The sequence below is a fragment of the Anomaloglossus baeobatrachus genome, chromosome 2 (genome assembly GCF_048569485.1).
Source record: "Anomaloglossus baeobatrachus isolate aAnoBae1 chromosome 2, aAnoBae1.hap1, whole genome shotgun sequence".
NCBI classification, from domain to species: domain Eukaryota; kingdom Metazoa; phylum Chordata; class Amphibia; order Anura; family Aromobatidae; genus Anomaloglossus; species Anomaloglossus baeobatrachus.
In genome coordinates this window covers 707,067,534-707,079,890 of record NC_134354.1, presented here as the reverse complement: position 1 = coordinate 707,079,890, position 12,357 = coordinate 707,067,534, and the positions used below count along the sequence as shown (strand labels likewise).

The 12,357-nt window shown below is 45.5% G+C and overlaps 1 protein-coding gene across 1 annotated transcript in view; it reads right to left on the bottom strand.

The window, feature by feature from the left end:
- Nucleotides 1-222: 222 nt before the first annotated feature.
- Nucleotides 223-12,357, bottom strand: part of FOXO1 (forkhead box O1) — a 54,460-nt gene continuing 42,325 nt past the window's right edge. Inside the window, exons 2-3 of the mRNA XM_075334593.1 lie at nucleotides 3,920-5,241; nucleotides 223-699 (exon numbers count right to left, since the gene is read on the bottom strand). Coding sequence (XP_075190708.1) covers nucleotides 3,931-5,241 — 1,311 coding nt within the window. The 3' untranslated portion in view covers nucleotides 223-699; nucleotides 3,920-3,930. The remainder of the gene's footprint in view (nucleotides 700-3,919; nucleotides 5,242-12,357) is intronic.

The following is a 12,357-nucleotide window of genomic DNA, read 5'->3' as shown; positions in this document are numbered from 1 at the left end:
ATGGTTAACACATTCCAGTTTTTTTTTTATAATATATATATATATATATATATATATATATTTTTTTTTTTTAAACCAACATTTTTTAAGAATTTGTAGGGCAGATAAGTTAAGTTTTATTTATTTCTTTTCTCTTTTTTTTAGCAAAATTCTAGCACCAACGCTGGACTATGTATATGTTGGTCCAAGGATAGGAAAGATCCCCACGAGCCTGGAATGTAAATAAATTAGACCGTAGCCATTACACATACATTTGGCAGTTACCGAAGAAACACCGCATTGAGGAAAAATAAAATGCTGGCAATATCGCTTTATGCTTCTCGTTAGGTCATTTCGTGCACGAGGGGCTTATGTAGCTTCCAGTCTTGAAAACAATTTCAGCGAGATGCCCCATTGCTGAGCAGATCTCACATCCACAGCAAACACCTAGAGCAAAGAAGCAAAATACACCATAAAGTCATTATGTCTTTACTGTGCACACAAGCCCCCGAATGGCAAAGATGCAGGCTTTTGTTTTCCCCCCAGCAGATTTTATTTATTTTTTTAGTCAGTTTGGCACTTCATAGTGATGGAGGTCCGGGAGCAGCAGAGAACTGGCAAACACTGGGACACGTCCAAATTTCATCAGGCTTAACAAAAAACAGGCCAGAGAAAAGCATCTTTGGAGGTTTCTTCCACTGTCCTTTATGGCGATGCTGCCTACAATACAAAGAATAAGAGGTCAGGAGCCAACAAGCTGTAAACTGCTCGACTAAAAGGAAACCGCACCAAATTAATATACGATACTCAAAACATTGGGGACTGGCAAAATGTAAAAGAATCTGCGTTTTGCTCCAGAAACTGCATCACTTGTCCATTGACTATCTGGTGTTGCAGATCATCTCAAAGCGAATGGGGACATGCTGCAAAACCAGAAAAACCCTGCACAGATGCAGTGTGGGGGGGAAAAAAGGCACAGTTGGGCTTTAGAGGGTTGTAGAGCATTATAGGGGATAATCTCACAGTAAGGGTACACTCACACTACTGTATATTTATAAAGAAGTTAAAAATGGGGTTCGATTTTCATCTAGAAAAAAAAAAAAAACAAAAAAAAACCCCACTCCGATCAGCACAGCCTCCCTGAATCACATGGGTCAGAGTGGAATTCCTTTTGTCTTGCATTGCACTCATTTGAGTTATACACTACTGTGAGCGAGCTGTAGGGCTCTTTTCCATCTGCAATTTTCATGGCCAAGTGCAATCCGATAAAAAAAAAAAAAACCAAAAACAAAAAACACGGATTGCACTTGCACCAGTGTTAATCAATGAGGCAGTTTCCTCGGTCCTGTTTTTTTCTCCACATGAATCGTGCTCTCATGCTGCGCTTTGCACAGAGTCTCGGCTCACGCATGTGTAAAAATCGCACTGCACTTGCATGTTATGCGACTGCAGTGCGGTGCACGCAGAGAGACAGCGGAGGAGATGGGGAGAAAGTGCTCCCTCCATTTTCTCAGCTCCTGTGATGCGATTGCAAGATCACATCACAGTAGCATGAATGACCCTCGTCTGACACCGCAGAAGAGGGTCATTAGCTTATGGAAAGCAGTACGCAAGTGGAAAAGAGCCCATAAGCTGAGATTTTGGGACACCCCTTCACTCAACTCCCCCCAGCCTTTTACCACTTAACAGATGCAGATTGTTGAAGAACTCAATAAGACCAAGGGTCTTCATTCTCCTATTTTGAGTGGTCATATGCCACTCCACTCAATGGGATTGATGAAGATTGTCGTACGCTGTTCTCTGCTGTCCATATTAGAAATTGCGAATGGAGTATCAACAACCACGCTTGACATTTATGCAGTTCAAAAACAGGACCCTTGTTTATTGATGAGAGCACTACCATGCTCAGGTGCACAATATTCATAACAAGCAGTTTGATGCATGGACGGGCTCAACTAGTTTTTCGAAAAAATGAGCGTGTTCCCCACCGACTTCCATTTTACTCAGTACAAAAGTCAGGCCCATCCAAGCATCAAACTCTGTTACGAGTACAGAGCAGCTGAGCATGTAAGTGCTCGCTCATCACTACCGGATTTTAATGACTGGTGGGAACCCTATAATCAACAACTTAACACCTCTCCTGTGTTGAGAGGTGATTTAGCACAACCCCTTAAAGCTGTTCGGTCACATTGACATCATAAACTGCACCAATTGCAATCTTAATGGTGCATTTACACAGGTCGACCCGGAGCTGTTAAAACAAGTGCTGATCGGTTACATGGAAGCCAACCAGCAGTTAGGTTAAAGCCTGTACAGAGCAGATGACAGCACTTCCTCACACACAGGACGATCGTCAATGTGATTGCTCTCGACAGCACATATCCCATGAAGCAAGAGGATGTGCTGTTGAGATCAATGATCTTTAAACAAGTTCATCAGGTGATTGGCCGAATATTGGTAAACAAGAAGGTTCCTGATAATCTGCTACTATAAATGCAGTTCGAGTCGTGAAGGCCGCTGTGAACATACAAGACAAATATACCAAATATACTAAAGATATAATTAATAGAGCTTTGATTTGTGTTACTGTTTCTATAATACAATTCAAAGTCCATCAGCTTTTAATAAAGATTTAATTGGTAAAATATGGTTAGAAGACAACTCTGTACAAAAACTACAATAATGGGTGATAGATGATAAGAATTTATAAAGCAATTTGATTCAAACCAGCCTGATGGAAATTATTAGTAGAAGTGTGAATAATTGAGGCGTTGTTCTTGGGAATTGCCTGCCTGAATGATCTCTACATTATTATTAATTAAAGTAACAGTCAACAAAAACAACAATTAAAAGTTTAATTTGGGAAAACCTAAAACTTCTTCCTCCTTTAAACCCCCAATTTACTTTAAAAAGACACAACCAGCAGGATTTTTCTATTTGAGGTGCAGGCGGTGCCATACAGGCAGTAAGATTTTTGGTTGATGAAATAGGTTTAAATCAAAGTTAAAGAAATGCACTGCACTTTGACAGGTGTAGCGGGGGCGGTTTTTGTGGGTCGGGTCCTCTGTTTATTCCTCCTCCAGCGTCCTCATGGCTTGCCCCCTTTTCGTTATTTGAATATTGTGCCATTACTGTTGGTGGCACATGCACATTGCCACAGCAATTCTGTCTTCATTAAAATGGCGCCGAGTCCACGCATGCGCGTTCCGTGGTCTCTGATGCCATTTTATTGAAGACACAGTGGAGAAGACTATGAAAGGCATTGGTGCATGAACATATATTTTTTCTTTCCCATCTGAGCACGTGCCCTTGCTGCTCATAGTCTTCACTGCAGTGTCTGCAATAAAATGGCACAGTAGATTGCAGTTCGCGCATGCGCAGACTCCAGCACCATTTGAGTGAATACAGAATTACTGTGGCAATGTGCATTCACCACCAAAATAAAAAATCAGCAATAGTGGCAAAATATTCCAATATAGCAAAGGGGGCAAGCCAGGAGGACGCCTGAGTAGGCATAAACGCCGAGGACTCCGACCCACAGAAGACCCGCCCGCATTTCTGCAACTTTGATAATCATCAACCAAGCACCCAATCTTTCTATATCAGGTATGCCTGGATTCAGCATCTTACTGTCAGTATAGCAATGCCTTTACCTCATATAGCAAATTCCTGGTGGTTTTTAAACAGGCTAACAAAGAAGGGTCTTTGACTAATGGCTGACTATAGGATATTGGCTGGCCACAAGTCCACTCAGCAGCCAGCAGGGGGGTAGGGGTGATACAAGGGTTTCCTAACAAAACCCCTTAAAGAGCAATTATACCAAATTTCAGAAATTCTATTATTATGAGGTCTTTCTATGGCTATAGTTTCCTACAATGCATGTTTTTTTGCCGACCAGATAATAATCCACAAGTTGTACAGTGCAATGTCCGACACTTACATTCTCTGTGTCTATCCAGATACCCAGCTGTGCGTGGTGGTTGTGACATTGTGAGGAAAGCTTTGGTTTGATAACAGACTATCAAAGTTAAAATCTGCTTCTCCATCTTCCATGAGGTCATTCCGAATAATGGACTCCATGTCACAGTCCAAGCGTTCAACGAACATGTCATCCAAGTCACTAGGCAGCATCTCCTGGTGGATGGAAACAATGCCAACTCTGCCATAGCCATTACAGCTATTTGTAGGATAAGAACCCATGCCGGACATTTGAAGGGGCTGACTCATAGGCACTTGTAATGACGTTTTCACTGTTGACAGGCGGCTAATGCCAGCAGTATGAGTCAAGGTACTCCCAGTATGAGGCAAGGCACGACCATTCATAGAGGTCTGCTGAGTATGTTGTTGATGTGTATGGGGAATGGGGTTCATTTTGTTGTGGGGTTGCTGGGTGCCGTACGCAGACATTCCAGAATTAGACGCCATCAGCACATTCTGACTCAGAATCCTACTGTTGCCTTGAGAAACTGCTGATTCTGAGGCCAACAAATCATTATGTGGCGGGCAATCTGTGGTAAGCAGTTCCTTCAGAAGTCCAGCAGGAACATTATATGGCCCCACTGCTCTATAGGCAGATTTACCTTCTGGAACACTTGGCATTGCCATCGGTGACATGGAGTTCATGCCAGCTTGACCATATGCATATTTTCTGAATTCAGAGTCAGGTGAACCCAAATTTGTGTCTGGGGAAGTAAATAAATAACCGGATTGTTGCTGCATCATGGATGCGGGTGAGGACTGTGTGGAAACAGTCAATGAGGTGTTTGGAGATAACAGATTCAGATTATCTAGAAGATTCTCCATATTCTCAGAGTTTCCCATCTCTGACAAACTTGGCAAAGTAGATGCCAATTTGGTAGAAGAAGGAGGATACACTAGACTGTGGACATCAGCATCTCCAAGATCTTCCTCCTCCGGCATGATTGAGCTGGCATTGGAACTGGTCCTTGGACGAAAAGTGTTCCACGCTTCAAAGTCATCATTGCTGTGTGAACTGGGGCTTCCAGGCCACTTCGGGAACTGTGACCCAGGACTATCACCACTGCCTTCTTGACCGGACTGGAGAGAGGCTTTTTTCTTTGCAGCCCTTCCTCTGCTTTTTGTGAACTTGCTGTTGTTATCCATGGAGGCAGCCCGTCTTCTTGGAGATTTCCCATTCTTTCCACCTTCTGGATTCAGGATCCACCATGAACTTTTACCAGTCCCTTCGTTCTGTACCCGCACAAATTTGCTGTGAAGTGACAGATTGTGCCGAATCGAATTCTGAAAGACATAATCCACAGAAAAAAAATATCAAATATTTTGTAGAAAAACACATGCTGACCTCACTGATTATCACTCAGATATCTGCCACACATGAGAAACAGATCGTAGAACAGATCAAGCTACCAGTGCAAAATAAGACCTGCTAATAAGGCGGTTGTGCACTACTTGGACAACCCCTACTTAAATTCAGTAGTTTGCTGAGCAAGACACAAAACCTTATAAAATCTCCACCTTCTTGCAATGGTGCCACTCCAGCCATATTGGCATTGGGTCTCCCCGCATTGCTTGATATTGTTAGGTCACGCAAGTGCTGCAGTCAATCAGCAGCCGCTAATGGGTTGCAGCGATCGCTCTAGCAGAGTTTCTTTCAAGGAAAGTGTAAGTTAAGGAGCCTAATAAAAAGACATAGATTTGATGTAGTGCTCAAGTGACAATGACACAAGTGCTGGTAGACTATGCCAACATTGCTGGAACGTACCGCTGCGGTATATGAGCATAATGTTATTTCCTTGGGGAACTAGACCATCTAAAGACTCTAATGATTGATTTTGTCCCTTTGTTAGGGGTCATGAGTGCAAGTGTCATGAAGGTAGGAACATCTTCCACACAATGACCCAGCAGGATACACATTACTGTCACCTGGTGACTAAGTGGACCAGACCAACTTTAACGAGGGAGGGGAAAATTACTGTATTTTCCGAATTGTAAGATGCACTTTTTTCTCCCCAAAATCGGGTGTAAAATGGGGGTGCATCTTACAATGAGAATATGGCTTACCAAGGAGGCGGAGGAGGGTCGGCGAAACTGAGGGTGTCACTGCAAAGTCGCGGCAGTGGGTGCCTGATCTGACTGTGTGCTCTATTTAATCCCGCAATTGACGCATGAACTTCAAGAAAATGGCTGCAGAGGAGGTGCGTGCGCAGACTGACAAGATGGATCTCAAGAAAATGGCCACGAAGGCCTTTCTGCACACGCGCCGCCTCCTCGGCCATTTTCTTGAAGTCCATTGCATCAACAGCGGGCGATTCTATGGCGTTCCCAGTCAGATCAGGAACGCCCTGTCCTGTGACCCTCCTGAGTCACTCCATTGTAGTGAAACCCCAACAGCATGCCGGCAGATCAAAAGCGCCCGCTAAGGTGACACCCTCGAGGCCACAGTATCGCTGACCCTCCTACGACGCAACACCCCCTTTGAGTCCGAAGCATCGCTGAAGCCGCTTCCTGTGACCTTCCTAAGCCGCTCCACTACCGCTGCTCCCCCATCGTAAGCATTAGGATTAAGACACACCCTCATTTTTTTTCCCGTTTTCCTCTAAATTTGGGGTGCGTCTTACAATCCGGGGTATCTTATAAACTGAAAAAAATACGATACATTTAAAAAGGTATAGTAGTAGTACTTAAAGATCCATGTTCTTGGACAGTCTGCACTGAAAAGATACTGCCACATGAAGACCCTTTACTTCCCACCGAAAACTCCCACACACCATGTGCGGCCAGGCTGTACTTCGCTCATTGAAGTGCTTTCTTCTCTTTTTTGGTGACTACTCAAGTGTCCTAAAAACAGAATTACTACAGCAAAGGACATCTGGGGTCACACATTTACAATGCAGCCAAAAGATAAATATATTTTGGAGGGGGGAAAAGCTGAATTTCCTAACAGGAAAGAGTCTGCTTGGCTCATTATACAAATTCCTGTTTTTACAGAAAGGCGGCAGGTTATTACAAATATCCAATGTTTTACTTAATTGGAATATACATACAACAGATACCATATCAAAATATTCTACATCTGTACCATGTGGAGCAATAAAGGGGACATCGGCAGCAAGATAAGAAAACCGGTCTGGAATCTCAGCAAGAAAAACAAAGTCTTTAGGGCTCCCGCGGGATGCTAGTGCTGAGCGAGCCATTAATGGTACAGATTTATTGGCGCAAGATCAAAAGCTTTTTACCCCCAGATTGAGTAACACCCTTCTCTATGGGCCTTGTCTGATATTGCAGCTCAGCCCATTAGTGCAACACAAGACACCCCCTCCAAAAAACAAAAGAAGAGCCCCGCCGGGCAACAACAAAAAAGAGCCCCGCCGGGCAACAACAAAAAAGAGCCCCGCCGGGCAACAACAAAAAAGAGCCCCGCCGGGCAACAACAAAAAAGAGCCCCGCCGGGCAACAACAAAAAAGAGCCCCGCCGGGCAACAACAAAAAAGAGCCCCGCCGGGCAACAACAAAAAAGAGCCCCGCCGGGCAACAACAAAAAAGAGCCCCGCCGGGCAACAACAAAAAAGAGCCCCGCCGGGCAACAACAAAAAAGAGCCCCGCCGGGCAACAACAAAAAAGAGCCCCGCCGGGCAACAACAAAAAAGAGCCCCGCCGGGCAACAACAAAAAAGAGCCCCGCCGGGCAACAACAAAAAAGAGCCCCGCCGGGCAACAACAAAAAGAGCCCCGCCGGGCAACAACAAAAAAGAGCCCCGCCGGGCAACAACAAAAAAGAGCCCCGCCGGGCAACAACAAAAAAGAGCCCCGCCGGGCAACAACAAAAAAGAGCCCCGCCGGGCAACAACAAAAAAGAGCCCCGCCGGGCAACAACAAAAAAGAGCCCCGCCGGGCAACAACAAAAAAGAGCCCCGCCGGGCAACAACAAAAAAGAGCCCCGCCGGGCAACAACAAAAAAGAGCCCCGCCGGGCAACAACAAAAAAGAGCCCCGCCGGGCAACAACAAAAAAGAGCCCCGCCGGGCAACAACAAAAAAGAGCCCCGCCGGGCAACAACAAAAAAGAGCCCCGCCGGGCAACAACAAAAAAGAGCCCCGCCGGGCAACAACAAAAAAGAGCCCCGCCGGGCAACAACAAAAAAGAGCCCCGCCGGGCAACAACAAAAAAGAGCCCCGCCGGGCAACAACAAAAAAGAGCCCCGCCGGGCAACAACAAAAAAGAGCCCCGCCGGGCAACAACAAAAAAGAGCCCCGCCGGGCAACAACAAAAAAGAGCCCCGCCGGGCAACAACAAAAAAGAGCCCCGCCGGGCAACAACAAAAAAGAGCCCCGCCGGGCAACAACAAAAAAGAGCCCCGCCGGGCAACAACAAAAAAGAGCCCCGCCGGGCAACAACAAAAAAGAGCCCCGCCGGGCAACAACAAAAAAGAGCCCCGCCGGGCAACAACAAAAAAGAGCCCCGCCGGGCAACAACAAAAAAGAGCCCCGCCGGGCAACAACAAAAAAGAGCCCCGCCGGGCAACAACAAAAAGAGCCCCGCCGGGCAACAACAAAAAGAGCCCCGCCGGGCAACAACAAAAAGAGCCCCGCCGGGCAACAACAAAAAGAGCCCCGCCGGGCAACAACAAAAAGAGCAAATGTTCTTGAGAAACAAAGTTAATTTTTCACGCACTTTATAAATTTTGCAGTACTTATTTATGATTTCAAGAGAACACCTTTAGGTTTAAATGCTGGCTAAACTCATCAGGACCAGACGAGCATTTGAGATTTTTCTCTTCGGGCAAAAAAGAGGGGGGGGGGGACCAAACAAAAAACCAAAACATGTCCGATCCTTTTAAAAAGTTACAAAATAATGCATTTGACAAAAAAGAGCCGGTTATCAGATTCATTGTGCCCAAACTACATGCAGAATGAAATCAGACTGGTATGTTTTAACCTAAAACATACTTAGTCCCAAGCTGGCTGTTCAATTTGTTTACTAGCCCGAAGCAAGTCCCCGGTAGTCCTTACCTCACCCCAATCACTTTGACTAAGAGCACGCACACACACACACACACACACACACACACACACACACACACACACACACACACACCTCTGTCAGTCAACTAGATGGGGAGCTGCCTCCATGACATAGTTCCCCGGCCTGCTTTAAATGCTGCCCATTGTTCGGGCAGCTTTAAAATTTGATGACTGTTTCCCTTCAATCCCCCCCCCCGCCACCACCCCCAACAAAAAAGAAAAAAATAAATAGAAAATTACACATACATAAAAATATTTTATATAACGTGTAAAACAAAAAATTATATATATCCACACACAAATATTAAAAAATAAATAATATTATTTATTTGTTATTAAATATGATTATTTAATAATTAATAAATAATATTAAAAATAATTAAAAAAATAATATTAATATTAAAAATAATATAATGATACTAATAATACTACTAATACTAATAATAATAATTAACATGCAGCAGGGCACTTCATTTAAAGAAAGAAGACTACACCCACCTGCCCTTCTCCAGCCCCCCACTCCAAGAAAAACAAAACAAAACAAACCCCGGTCAGATAATTTCTATAGTCCATGGTGCCTTCAGTCATGCGACGCCCGGCCCTCTATCAAAACACATTTTGTTGACAGAAATATGGTTTCAGCAGATTTCCATCGAGTGCGGAGAATTTCACTAGCAAATCCGGCCCATCCTGAAGTCACACTGAAGGCTAAACAAATTGTTTAATGCTCGGAAAGTGATGAGTATTTGTCAGAGGGGTAGGACATGTATTTGGCTCCTGGATGGAGGGCGTTTGGGGGCCCGCTGCATTTCTCTCCCAGTGCTTCACTGGTCCTGGCAGAATTATGCTCAGGAATGTGTGAAAGAGCTAGTAGAAAAAAAAAAAAAAAAAAAAAAAGTGTGCAATGAATAGAGCCTTCAGCCTGGGAAGCTAAATCCAGCAGCCTTGGAAATTAACTCTTTATGACGACACCACACAGCTGTATCAGGGCTTTAATTCTCTGGAGGAGGGGGTGGTTGTGCATGCACCACCATTCCCCTCTCACCCACTCCACCGCTCCCTTTCTCTGGAATGCCCGTTCTGTCCAATACGTCAATCTATCCTTTCTGGTCCTCACCGAAACATGGCTGACACTCTCCAACACTGCCTCCCCTGCTGCGCTGTGCTATGGCGGCCTGCGCTTCGCCCACACTCCTCGCCCTGGCAATAGACATGGTGGAGAAGTGAGTCTCCTTTGTAACAACTGCAGCTTTAACCTAATGCCAGCCCTACCTTCCCTTGTCCTGCCTTCTTTTGAAGTGCACTCTGTCCGCATCTATTCTCCCTCAAACCTCCAAGTGGCCATCATATACAGACCCCCGGGCCCTACCACTGCCTTCATCTACCAGTTCTCTGCCTGGCTTCTTCACTTTCTCTCTGCTGATATTCCCACTATCATCATGGGTGACGTCAACATCTCCACTGACACCCTCCAGTCAGCAGCCTCCAAACTCCTGTCCCTCTTCATCTTTTGGTCTCAGTGGTCCACCTCTGCCACCCATAAAGATGGACACACACTGGACCTTATCTTCACCTGTCTCTGCTCTCCATCTCACCTCACAAGCTCCCGTCTCCCCTATCTGACCACCATCTACTGACCTTTTCAGTCCGGTCCTCCTCACCGTCCAGCACCTGTCACAGAAACCTTGCACACCTTGACATTCACACCCTCTGATGCTATCCTACCGCTGTCCTCCATATCTTCACTCCACGACACTGACTGTGCTACCATTTTCTTCAACACCACTCTCACATCAGCTATTGACTCAGTCGCCCCTCTAATTCATGGCAGAGTGAGCCAAATCAATAGACAACCCTGGCACAATAGCCTCACAAAAAAAAACTTCGGCAAGTGTCTAGGGCTGCTGAGCGGCAGCGGCAGAAAAACACTCCCAGGAAGATTTCACCACATTCAAAAATGCAATTCACACATTTCGTTTAGCCCTCACCTCTGCTAAACAGGATTACTTCAGAACCCTCATATCCTCTTTAACACACAGCCTCAAACAGCTATTCAATACTTTCAACTCCCTCCTTCGCCCACCACTGCCCCCTCCAACCTCCCTCATCTCCGCAGAAGACTTTGCCACATATTTCAAAGAGAAGATCGACCAAACCAGGCAAGTCTTCTCTGCTCAACCACCACAACCGCTTCATATAACAGACCACTGCCGCTCCCCTATAAACTTTCTCCCCACCCTCACGGAAGGAGAGCTTGCACATCTGCTCTCGAAAGTGCACCTCACTACTTGCGCACTTGACCCCATCCCTCCTCCCCAACCTCACCACTATGCTTATTCCAGCCTTAACCCATCTTTTCAACTTATCTTTAACCTCTGGAACTTTCCATTCGGCTTTTAAACACGCAACAAATCACAACCATCCTAAAGAAACCCTCCCCCGACCAAAGCTCTACTACCAGCTATCGCCCTATATCGCTGCTCCAGTTTGCTTCAAAACTCCTCGAACAGCACATCCATGATGAACTTACCTCCCACCTCTCATCTAACTCGCTCTTTGACAACCTACAGTCCAGCTTCCGTCCACATCATTCTACTGAAACTGCCCTCACCAATATCACAAGAGACAGACTTACTGCAAAAGCTAACAATCACTTCTCAATACTCCTACTTCTAGACCTGTCCTCAGCCTTCGACACTGTGGACCACTCCCTCTTATTACAGATTCTCTCTTCCCTTGGTTCAGATCTTGTCCTCTCTTGGATCTCTTCATACCTCTCCAACCGCACTTTTAGTGTCTCTTTAATCCCACACAACCTCTTCATCCCGCCCTCTCTCTGTTGGCGTCACTCAAGGCTCAGTCCTGGGACCCTTACTTTTTTCCCCATCTGTACATTTGGCCTGGGACAACTCAAAAGTCCCATGGCTTCCAGTACCACCTATAAGCAGACACTCAGATCTACCTCTCTAGCCCAGATGTCACATCTCTGCTGTTCAGAATCCCAGAGTGTGTATCCGCTATATCCTCCTCCTCATCTCGCTTCCTAAAACTCAATGTCGCTAAAACTGAACTAATCATCTTTCCACCAACCATCTCACCAACACTAACTCAGGGTTCCCCAACTCCAATCCTCAAGGCCCACCAACAGTGCATGTTTTCAGGATTTCCTTAGCATTGCTGTTGGAACCAGCACCTGGGCAGGTAATTACATTAACACCTGTGCAATACTAAGGAAATCCCAAAAACCTGCACTGTTTGTGGGCCTTGAGGACTGGAGTTGGGGACCTCTGCTCTAACTGATCTATTACAATAAGCAACATTACGCTTTCCTCAGTACCCAAAGTTCGGTGCCTCGGAGTGGCCCTCGACTCTGCTTTG